Below are 12,232 nucleotides of genomic sequence, written 5' to 3'. Positions count from 1 at the left end.
ATGAGGGCTATAAAAAGAGGGCTAGAAGCTACCTGGAAGCATATTCGCCTAAAACCAGATTTTGTTGCAATGGGGAGCAAAGCAATGCGGTCTAGGCTGGCTCCTCTTCTTACCACCGTTTTGGTGGTATTCGTCGCTCTTGGCTTGCCTTCAGAGACTGCAGCTGACTATTACAAGTATTCATCTCCTCCTCCTCACAACTATTCCTCACCATCACCTCTACTGTATTCACCACCACCTCCTGTTTACAAATCACCTCCACCACCTTACCACTATTCCTCACCGTCAGCTCCAGAGCATTCACCTGCACCACCGCCTCCAGTTTACAAGTCACCCCCGCCACCTTACCACTACTCCTCACCACCACCTCCAGTGCATTCGCCTCCTCCACCACCATACCACTATTTATCACCACCACCTCCAGTGCATTCTTCTCCACCACCACCAGTTTACAAGTCACCTCCACCTCCATTTTACAAGTCCCCACCACCACCTTACCATTATTCCTCGCCACCACCTCCAGTGCATTCACCTCCACCGCCACCGGTTTACAAGTCACCTCCACCACCTCCTCCAGTTTATAAGTCCCCGCCACCACCTTACCATTATTCCTCACCACCACCTCCAGTGCATTCACCCCCACCCCCACCTGTTTACAAGTCACCCCCACCACCTTACCACTACACATCACTGCCGCCTCCAATGCATTCACCACCACCACCACGATATACAAGTCACTCCACCACCTCCTCCAGTTTACAAGTCACCCCGCCACCTTACCACTACTCCTCACCACCACCTCCAGTATATTCACCTCTACCACCACCGGTTTACAAGTCACCTCCACCACCTCCCCCAGTTTACAAGTCCCCGCCTCCACCTTACCATTATTCCTCACCACCACCTCCAGTGCATTCACCCCCATCCCCACCAGTTTACAAGTCGCCCCCACCACTATACCACTATAGTTCACCACCACCTCCAGTGCATTCACCTCCACCACCAACTATTTATCAATCACCCCCACCACCTCCACCAGTATACAAGTCCCCACCACCACCTTACCACTATTCATCACCACCACCTCTAGTACATTCACCTACACCACCACCTGTTTATAAGTCACCTCCACCACCTTACCATTATTCCTCACCACCTCCTCTAGCGCACTCACCTCCACCACCACCGGTTTATAAGTCACCTCCACCACCTCCTCCAGTTTATAAGTCCCCGCCACCACCTTACCATTATTCCTCACCACCACCTCCAATGCATTCATCCCTACCCCCACCTATTTACAAGTCACCCCCACCACCTTACCACTACACTTCACCGCCGCCTCCAGTGCATTCACCTCCACCACCAACTGTTTATAAGTCACCTCCACCACCTCCACCAGTTTACAAGTCCCCACCACCACCTTACCACTATTCCTCGCCACCGCCTCCAGTACATTCACCTCCACCACCACCTATTTACAAGTCACCTCTACCACCTCCTCCAATTTACAAGTCCCCGCCACCACCTTACCAATATTCCTCACCTCCACCTCCAGTGCATTCACCTCCACCACCACCGATTTACAAGTCACCTCCTCCAGTTTATAAGTCCCCACCACCACCTTACCATTATTCCTCACCACCACCTCCAGTGCATTCACCCCCTCCCCCACTAGTTTACAAATCGCCCCCACCACCTTACCACTACACTTCACCGCCACCTCAAGTGCATTCACCTCCACCAGTATACAAGTCCCCACCACCACCTTACCACTATTCCTCGCCACCACCTCCAGTACATTCACCTCCACCACCATCTGTTTATAAGTCATCTCCACCACCTTACCATTATTACTCACCACCACCTCCAGTGCACTCACCTCCACCACCACCAATTTATAAGTCACCTCTACCACCTCCTCCAGTTTACAAGTCCCCGCCACCACCAGTTTACAAGTCCCCGCCACCACCTTACCATTATTCCTCACCATCACCTCCAGTGTATTCACCACCAATTTACAAGTCACCTCCACCACCCGCTCCAATTTATAAGTCCCCACCACCACCTTACCGCTATTCCTCACAGCCACCTCCGGTGCATTCACCTCCACCACCACCACCTGTTTATAAGTCACCTCTACCACCTTATCATTATTCGACACCACCACCTCCAGTGCTTTCACCTCTACCATCACCAGTTTACAAATCAACACCACCATCTTTCCCAGTGTACAAGTCCCCTCCACCACCACTTTACAAGTCTCCACCGCTATCTCCCCCGGTATATAAGTCATCCCCACCACCGCCTCCAGTGTACAAGTCTCCGCCACCACCAATCTACAAGTACAATTCACCACCACCCCCGTCTCCAGTTTACAAGTCCCTACCACCACCTGTTTACGAGCACGAGTCTCCTCCACCGCCTCCTCCAGTATATAAGTCACCACCACTATCTCCTCCAGTGTACAAGTCTCCACCACTGCCTATTTACAAATCTCCGCCTCCTCCGGTTTACAGTTCCCCACCACCACCAATATACAAGTCTCCACCTCCATCCGACCATTACTACTATAATACTCCTCCTCCTCCTTCGCACTACTAACGAATTGCATCCAAGTTTTGAGGTAATAACACGTAACCATTGTAAACTTTTGCTGTTGCATGATAAATCTTATCCCTATCAACACAAAATGCCATGTGTATCAAGCTAAGTACCAGCACTTAGATCCATGAAAATGACTAGTAGACGGTTATCCTAAGAACCAAGGAACATTAGTTTTCCCTCTGTTTCCAAACACTTGTGTTTGTTTAACATGCTTATCAACTTGGAAATGCGCATTGTTGATAGCCAACTGAAATTTTTGCAGGCAAATTGGGAAGAGAATCAGTGTTTGAGAGGTTCATGAAGATGTGGAAGAATAAGAATAAAAGCCCAATGCGAGGATATTCTCAAGTTTTTTAATGCTTCCGTTCTATTTTGTAAATTGATTTTTGCGACTTAATTAATTCCCTGTTTGTGGGGTTTGTGTTGTTTTATGTACCATGCCGTACATGTTTGTAATGATTTTTATTGCAAAACGCCGGTTCAATAAAATAATTGTATTCATTTCGTGTCTTTTGAGTAAACTTCTAATGGTTCTACTACTTATTTTACGACATTTTTTTCTCTCTTTCTCTTACATTTTCGGTTTAATATTATCTATAAGTTTTTTAACAAAAAAGGTTGATATACTTATGCAGTTCACTAGTTTGGTCTAATCCTAACTTCAGGTTTGCCTTGTCTTTTATCTCTACATACCTTTTCAACTCAAAGGATGCTACTATAATTTGTGATCATAGTAGTGGTGATATTCCGAACTATTACATATAATTTAAGGTAGAAATATGATCCTAACGAGTATGTCACTGAGACATTAGGAAACATCATTAAAAGAGTATTTCTTGAATTAGTGCAACTATTTCTTAGTGGAATTTATAGTTACAAAATTCAAAATTTTGAGATTCTATTACTGATTAATTAAGGGCGTTATCACTATTTTTCTTATTATCACCATTATTTACCCCACATACTATAAGATTTTCTAGGGCACAGAGAAAGAGGTGGACTTTTTCTTGATCCGTTGTTGTATAAGTTTAAACTTTTGACGTGCAATTGTGCTATAATATTATACTAAATATATGTGTGAAATATTTTGTCTATATACATCACTTTTATCGTGAATACAATAGCTGAGTATAATAATATAGTATAATGTAATTGTACACCAAATAATGTAGCAAATATAACAATTGATCCGAATTACACGGAACTATAACAACAAGATCACTGCCTCCCAAATTTTACAAAATTAGTTTTTTTTTTCTCTTAGATTATTGAAAATTTTCAAAAATATTCTACATAATTTAAGCTTTTGTCCTACAAAAATTTGAAAAGATTTTACATTACAAGCTTAAGCTTAGATATATTAAACTTTGCCCCCAAGATTAATTATCCCTTTTTATCTATGGTCCCTAATCTATGAACCGATCCATATAGCTAGTTAAACTGTGATAGGTTGCAATTTTATCATCTATTTTATTATTAATTTTCCCTATTATCTGACTTGATGTGGATTAATTGTTAGATTCTACTCACTTTCAAAGAATTGACATTTATTACAAGAAATAGAACGAAAATACCATAATAAGAGTCAATTTGACAGTCATCAGGAAGGAGTCCAAGTGACAGGCGTCTAGGGGTATTTTTGAAATATCAAGACACGACCCTTTTGATAATTTACAAAAGACAGCGTAAAAGAAGAAAGGGAACGAAGGGCTGGAGTCTTCTTCCTCTCGGGAGGGAGGCCGCCGCACAGTAGAGTGCAGGCACTACTTTGGAGTTGCTATGTTTGACTTTTCCTTCTTAGTTTTGGTAGTGATAATTCTCCCTCGGATGTGAGGAGAAATTAGGAGCTTTTGTTGACTTTTCCTTTGTGAGTTTTTGGAGTAGTTCCCAATTCACGCATGTCAGGAGTTTTAGAACTTTGACTTTTCCCTTTTCGTCTCTTAGTAGCTTTGTATGCCCGCATGGCAGGAACAATGGGAAGATTCAACCATTCTATGCAGGTTTCGTTTCCTTTGATTATTTGAACGAATTGAACTCTCGAAAATCAGAGACAATGGTCGCGACTCTTGCTGCAGTTTTGTATGGTTTCTTCTCATTAAGTATGAACTAATTTTCGCACTCTAGTTAGGGAACAACGGATGCTTTGAATCACCTAAAATTGTGAGATCGATTTAATTTCATTTTTTCCTTTTATTTATTGGTATTCACATATTTCTCGATTGTAGTATTTATGATTATTTAATTAATTGATTGTTTTGGATCCGGATAATTAGTTAACTTGATAATCTACTGTCAATTAAGGCATTAAATCCGTAATTGTTTAATTACCTTGAATTAGTGATAATTGGCATGATTAGATTTGTGTCAGGAGGGATACGCGGGCTAATCTAAAATAACCCTGATAATGCGTTATTTGGTTAGAATATGGCTCCTTTAATACGTAAGGCAATTGGGGAATTAAATCTTACGGGCGTACCTAAGATTATTTCTCAATTAGAGTAGTGGTTAACGGGCATACCTTAATCACCGACATAGTAAGGAGGGGTTGACTGTCATCGCTTGTTTGGCTGTTATAACCTATTTATTAGTAAATAATTGGATTTGGCTTTGCTTCGATAATCAATTAGGTGCATCATTGCTGAAGTTATTTCTTGGTTAGAGCCTTAGTTATATCATTCATTTGATTTTAGTAACTTGTTATTTAATTTTTAATAGTTTCTTAGATTTTATTTGAATTTCTTTGATTGTCATCTTCTGCACAAAAACACCCCCTTTGTTACTGTGAATTTGAAAAAAAACAGTTACTCCCAATCCCTGTGGATTCGACCTGCTTACCACTATTTACAAAAATTAACTTTAGTTGAGCAGGTTTTTTATTATTGCACAGGCCCGACACCTGTCAGACTGTAGTCCTCACATTTGTGGGATTTAACACCCAAGATTCCCCTTCTTGGAATGTAAAATGTAGATCTTCTATGTTAATAATTCAAGACCCTACTGTCATAAACGAAATGACTGATCAACTCCTGTAAACCTAATTTGACAACATTTAAATGAAGAACTTTAGCTAAAAGAATTATCGTCAAGCTAAAGAAAAAACCAGTTATTTTCCAACATATGCAATCATTGATCAGGGAAAAAAAAAAGCAAAAAGACATCTTCAATCATTTAATAGCTTACCGGGCAAATTAACCCCTGAGTGAAAACTGGTTGCTCTAGAATCAAAAGTTTACCTTAGTTACCCAGGCAACTTTTTTGTTGCTTTTTTTTTTTTCTTTTTTGGGTATATAGCTCCAGTTTTGCCCCCTCTGTCAAGCTTATATAATTATTAAGATAATAAAAGTGCCTTTAATAGTATTAATATATCCATTGACTTGAGCTGTCATCGGTTTGGGCTACTTCGATTCCATGAGGCCTTTTCAATTCACACTAGCTAGAAAAAATGGTAATAAAAGTACTCAGAAAATGGGGAGTCATGAAATCCTTTTGTTCTATTCATTGCTAAGATGCTTTTCTCTATAAAGAGACTTCCTAACGAAAATACTTTGTAGATTTCTTTGCTCCAAGTGGTGCATGGAAAATTAATATTTTCAATTATCAAATAAAATTCCCTTTTTTCGGTGTAGATTTCATCCATCCAGCTGTTAACACATTCTATAAATCCGAATTGACTAATCTTTTCATTTCCATTTTCCAACTTGCGAATACGGCATCTTATATATTGTCTGCTAATTCTCTGCCAAATATGAATACATATCACTTTTCTGAGCAAGTGCAGAGTCATTATCATTTTTATTCCCACCTAACAAATTAGTGGTTGAGCATCTTTACATGCTATCAGGTCACAAGTTAATAATCTTTTAAAGAACATGTTAAATTAATTTATTGGTATGAATAGCAGTCAAAGAAGTATGTTAAAGTTAGTAATCTTTAAAATAATATGTTAAAATCATTCGTACAAATTAGTCAGATGCAATTAATACTTTCAAGCTCAAGGTCTCTATTATGGAAATTTGCATCGGTCAATATACACTTGGCATAGTTGTATGCACGTCTAATATTTTTTTTTTTTTGGTATTTTACTTCCTTGCCTTAAGTTGCCTGCAGATGTTTGTATTACAAATATATGGTACACTAAATATATAGTATGCACATTAATTTCTTTGGATTGCTTAAGATTATATTGTTAATAATAGGGGGTTTAACCATAAATTATAACAATTATGAAGTAATATATATTAGAAAATTAACACAATTATGAATTTTTTTGTAAATTCAAATTTTATTAATAAGAAATGAAATAGGCAGTAAGCATTTACAAACGGAAAACAAAATCCTACAACAACTCTAGGACTCTACACCTTATTAAAAAAAAAACTAGGACACTATACCTCAGAGAAGCTAAACAATCCTACAAATAAACTGCAAAATAAATCACAATAACGCAAAATTTTTGTCTTTCTCCCGTATGAAATGAAACTACGAAGTCAAGAATTGACTCCTTTAACGGTATTGCCAGCGGGCTCCGTCAGCAAGATACAACTTTGCAATTTGATTCAATAGAAATCCTCAAATAGCTATTTTGACAGGCAAATTAAGCATTAATTTTGGTATCCCTTCATAAAATACAAGAGTACTTTTGATTATATCTATAGATCAACTTTCTAGGCTTGATGTATTATAAGAAAATCTGCCTAACCATTTTGATAGCATTTTTCCAAAAGCAGAAGATGGAAAATTGCCCATTTGTACTGGGGAGTTCGTGATCTTTTCCTCATTCTAGTCTACTTACAATTCTTGGAAAAAGGAATACTCACAACTCAAACAACAGCCTGTTCATCTGCAGCGTCCCGCAGAATTCTAGAAAGTAGGTGGCATCCCACATCGAGTGTTTGGGGGGGGGGGGGGTTTGGGTTAGTTTACAAGTCTCTGAGGAACCTCAAGAGTTGCCGGCTTTTGTGATTTTCTCGGGGTTTAGGTTTGTAAAATGATCAAAAGTCATCCTGATTTTGGTAAAAAAGACAACTACCTGTCCGGGGTTAGTGAGGTCTCTTTAGGTCTTAGTAGCAGCTGCTCTGTTTAAGGTAGTTATCCCACATCGAGTGTTAGGGGGGGGGTTTGGGTTAGTTTATAAGTCTCCTGAGAAACCTCAAGAGTTGCCGGTTTTTGTGATTTTCTCGGGGTTTAGGTTTGTAAAATGAGCAAAAGTCATCCTGGCTTTGGTAAAAAAAAGGTGGCAATATTAATTACATTTCAAAATTGACTGCTGCGATAACTAATTCGATGGCTACTCCATGGTCAACGTTTGGACCCTTCCTGCCAGCACATAGCCCTTTTTGGATGCACATTTTTTTTCTCTAGGTAATATAATCTCCCAACTCATTTCTTTACAAATGCACCTTTAATCACCACCAAAAGGTGTGGACATGATCTTTACCCTAGAAAACTATTCACCGACAGGCAAATTGACGTCAGAAATACTAAGAGGAATTCTAGTTTCCTTCATGCCATTTTGTACCCTTCAACTGTAACTCGATTTCTAAACTGTAATTTGTGACATTATAGTCCTTAAACTATGAAACCCTTCTTACTCAAGTATAATGGTTAATACAATACCCGTGACTAGACAAGTATGAAGCAACCATAACAAAAAAAAATGCAAAATTCGAGAAAAGAAAGAAGTTTCGCGACCAAAGTATGTATCAAGGCATGGTACAGAAATAAAAGTGTCAAAATCAAGAGTTCAGGGATGAAAAAGAATCAAAATATAGTTTAGGGATTGATTTGTCTCAATAAGAGTTTAGATGTCAACTAAGAAGAGAGATAGAGTTGAAGAGTAGAATATAGATATAACATTTCAATTATTGATATCAACGAGACAATGACAACTTTGGATTATTACCAACCTCTTCTTGATGGGAAAAGGAAATAGAGAAGAAAGTCGGGCCTGGTCTAAGCCTGTTTCGGAGGCAAAACAACATTATGAAATCACCGGCATTCACACAAATATGTCAAAGTCACCGGCATGCTAAGTTGCAAAATTTATACAAACACTGAATAATATATTGTTCTTAAAATTTTTGTTTAAGATTTAACAATTAGAGCACGGTACACGAATTAGCAATATTAAATAATGAATGTTCACGATTGATAAAGTTATCAAAGTACAGTTTGAGGGCAACCCATTCCAACGTGTACAAGATGTTTAGCCTTTGAAAAGTTAATTAGAGAAGGTGACGAGATTTTACTAGGCTTACATCTTCTAGGCCTCGAGAGTAAAAAATGAAGGCCTCTGAGGGCTATAAAAAGGGGGCTAGATGTTGCCTAGAAGCATATCAGCCTCATACCACATTTTGTAGCAATGGGGAGCAAAGCAAAAGCAATGGGGTCTAGGCTGACTCCTCTTTTTACCACCGTTTTAGTGGTATTTGTTGCTCTTGGCTTGCCTTCAGAAACTGCAGCTAATTACGACAAGTATTCACCTCCTCCTCCTCCTTACCATTATTACTCACCACCACCTCTTGTGCATTCACCTCCACCATCGCCAGTTTATAAGTCACCCCCACCACCTTACCATTATTCCTCACCACCACCTCCAGTGCATTCACCTCCACCACCACCGATTTACAAGTCACCTCCACCACCTCCTCCAGTCTACAAGTCCCCACCACCACCTTACCATTATTCCTCACCACCACCTCCAGTGCATTCACCCCCACCACCACCAGTTTACAAGTCTCCGCCACCACCTCCTCCAGTTTACAAGTCTCCACCACCACCTTACCATTATTCCTCACCACCACCTCCAGTGCATTCACCCCCACCACCACCAGTTTACAAGTCTCCGCCACCACCTTACCATTATTCCTCACCACCACCTCCGACGCATTCACCTCCACCACCACCGGTTTACAAGTCACCTCCACCACCTCCTCCAGTTTACAAGTCCCCGCCACCACCTTACCATTATTCCTCACCACCACCTCCAGTGCATTCACCCCCACCACCACCAGTTTTTAAGTCTCCGCCACCACTTACCATTTATTCCTCTCACCACCACCTCCTGTGCATGCACCTCCACCACCAATTTACAAGTCACCTCCACCACCTCCTCCTCCAGTTTACAAGTCTCCACCACCACCTTACCATTATTCCTCACCACCACCTCCAGTGCATTCACCCCCACCACCACCAGTTTACAAGTCTCCGCCACCACCTTACCATTATTCCTCACCACCACCTCCGACGCATTCACCTCCACCACCACCGGTTTACAAGTCACCTCCACCACCTCCTCCAGTTTACAAGTCCCCGCCACCACCTTACCATTATTCCTCACCACCACCTCCAGTGCATTCACCCCCACCACCACCAGTTTACAAGTCTCCCCACCACCTTACCATTATTCCTCACCACCACCTCCAGGGCATTCACCCCCGCCACCACCAGTTTACAAGTCACCGCCACCCACCTCCTCCTGTTTATAAGTCCCCTCCACCACCTCATCATTATTCCTCACCACCACCTCCAGTGCATTCACCCCCACCACCACCAATTTATAAGTCTCCCCCACCGCCTCCCCCAGTATATAAGTCACCACCACCACCTCCTCCAGTATACAAATCACCTCCACCACCTCCTCCAGTTTACAAATCTCCACCACCACCAATTTATAAATACAAGTCTCCTCCACCACCTCCTCCAGTTTACAATTCCCCACCACCACCAATCTACAAGTCTCCACCTCCACCCTACCATTACTACTACAATTCTCCTCCTCCTCCTCCTCATCACTACTAAGCAATTGTATCCAAGTTTTTGAGGTAATAATGCTAAACCAATATATTAACTTTCGCATGATAAACTTTATCTCTATCAAGACAAACTGCCATGTGCATCATGCCAAATACGTACACTTAGATCCATGAAAATGACTAGTAGAAGGTTTTCTTAAGAACCAAGGAACAGCATTAGTATTCCCTCCGTTTCCAAAACTTGTGTATTAAATAGATTAATGAATTGTTTAACATGCTTATCTACTTGAAAATGCACAATACCCATAACCCACTGAAATTTTTGCAGGTAAAGGGGAAGAGAATCTGTGTTTGAGAGCTTCATAAAGATGTTGAAGAATAAGAATAAAAGCCCAATGCGAGGATGTTTTCAAGTTTTTCTATGTTTCCACTTTAATTTGTAAATTGAATTTTTCGACTCAATTAATTCCCTGTTTGTGGGGTACGTATTGTTTTACGTACCATGCCGTACATGTTTGTAAGGATTTCTATCCTATTGGCAAAAGTCGGTTCCATACAATTAATAAATTCATTTCACTTCTATTGGCTCTACTATTTATGCATGGTACGACATTTTTTCTCTCTTTCCCTTATATTTTGCCTTTAATATTATTGAGTCAATATTAATAATGGGCCTTTTTCTTAAAATTATACTATTATACATAGGTAGTTTGGTCTAACGCTAAATTCATGTTTGTCTTTCTTTTATTCCCTTTACATCTCAAAGTATACTATAGTTTGTGATCATTGTGGTGATGATATTACCAGCTGGTACTTATAGTTTAAGGCAGAGACATGATATTAACAACTATCTCATTGAAACATAAGGAAAAATCATGACAAGTGTGAGTCTTGGTTAATGCACAATTTGTTAGTGGAATTTATATTTATAAAACTCAAAAAAAAAATTTGACAACGCTATTACTAATTAATTAAGGACTTTATTGCTATAACTTATCGCTTACTAGTTTAAACTATAAATGATCTCAATACTTTTCTCCATGATGTCGATTTCTTTAGACTACGAAAGGGAAAAATTAGTGACATATCCCTTACTGATTACAACATCAGCAAAAATTAGTTATAAACTTTTCCGGTGGTTTTAAATCCCTCGGGCACTAAGATTTTTTGCACATCGAGTGAATGAAGGAACATAGGCAATTCGTTCAGCATACCAAGTCCTTGTTTAAGATGCAAGTACTAAAATGCATCCTCTTCATTAATTTGGGAAATTGCCATAGTTTTTTTTTAAGCATTTTGATTTTTTACATGATTCAAAATTTTCTTATTGGATACAATCACTTTGTATCAAGAACACATTTTCAATCATCTTTTTTATCTTCTCAATAAGAAAATAAAAATTTATTCATGCTTTTCTAACATATCCAATCATTGATCTGAAAAATAAAGAATTAAAAAAAAAATACATTTTCAATCATTGCTTACAGGGCAACTTCCCCATGTGAACCTCTTCAAACAAAGCTAATAATATGAAGGAACATCTAAATACACTTTTGCCCTAAAGACTGGTTGCCTTGGGGTCAAAATTTAACCTTCGGGAGTATAATTACCCTGCCAAATTTATTATTTTTTTATGGGTATATAGTTCCAATTTTTCCTCCTGTTAAGCTTATAAATATATTATCACCCAGAAAATAAAGGAATCTTGAATACTAACATGTCCATTGACTTGAGTTGTCATCAATTCGGCTACTTCGGCCAATCTAATTCACACTAGCTAGAGAAAATGGAGATAAAGGCACATAGAAAATTATATGTAATATTGATTGGTAGTAACCACCTTGTATTGATCCCACTATTGTGAAAAAAAATTA

At 39.4% G+C, this 12,232-nt stretch overlaps 1 protein-coding gene across 1 annotated transcript; it reads left to right on the top strand.

Moving 5' to 3' along the window:
• Positions 1-10,404, top strand: LOC113750680 (extensin-2-like). The gene is made up of 5 exons (XM_027294633.1): positions 1-733; positions 860-2,515; positions 8,964-9,572; positions 9,710-9,959; positions 10,086-10,404. The coding sequence occupies exons 1-5, from the start codon at positions 1-3 to the stop codon at positions 10,402-10,404; spliced, it is 3,567 nt and encodes a 1,188-aa protein (XP_027150434.1).
• The last annotated feature ends 1,828 nt before the right edge of the window (positions 10,405-12,232 follow it).

This window comes from Coffea eugenioides, chromosome 10 (genome assembly GCF_003713205.1).
Source record: "Coffea eugenioides isolate CCC68of chromosome 10, Ceug_1.0, whole genome shotgun sequence".
Lineage (NCBI taxonomy): Eukaryota > Viridiplantae > Streptophyta > Magnoliopsida > Gentianales > Rubiaceae > Coffea > Coffea eugenioides.
Note: the sequence above shows the minus strand (reverse complement) of the source record. Positions and strands in the feature narration are given on the sequence as shown.

What these genes read in the sequence shown, in the direction of transcription:
- LOC113750680 (XM_027294633.1), top strand. Translation starts at nt 1, where the DNA reads ATGAGGGCTATAAAAAGAGGGCTAGAAGCTACCTGGAAGCATATTCGC. An exon ending in ACCACCACCACGATATACAA is followed by an intron (nt 734 to 859) that starts GTCACTCCACCA and finishes CACCTCCCCCAG; the next exon opens with TTTACAAGTCCCCGCCTCCA. An exon ending in CCCGCCACCACCTTACCATT is followed by an intron (nt 9,573 to 9,709) that starts ATTCCTCACCAC and finishes AGTCACCTCCAC; the next exon opens with CACCTCCTCCTCCAGTTTAC.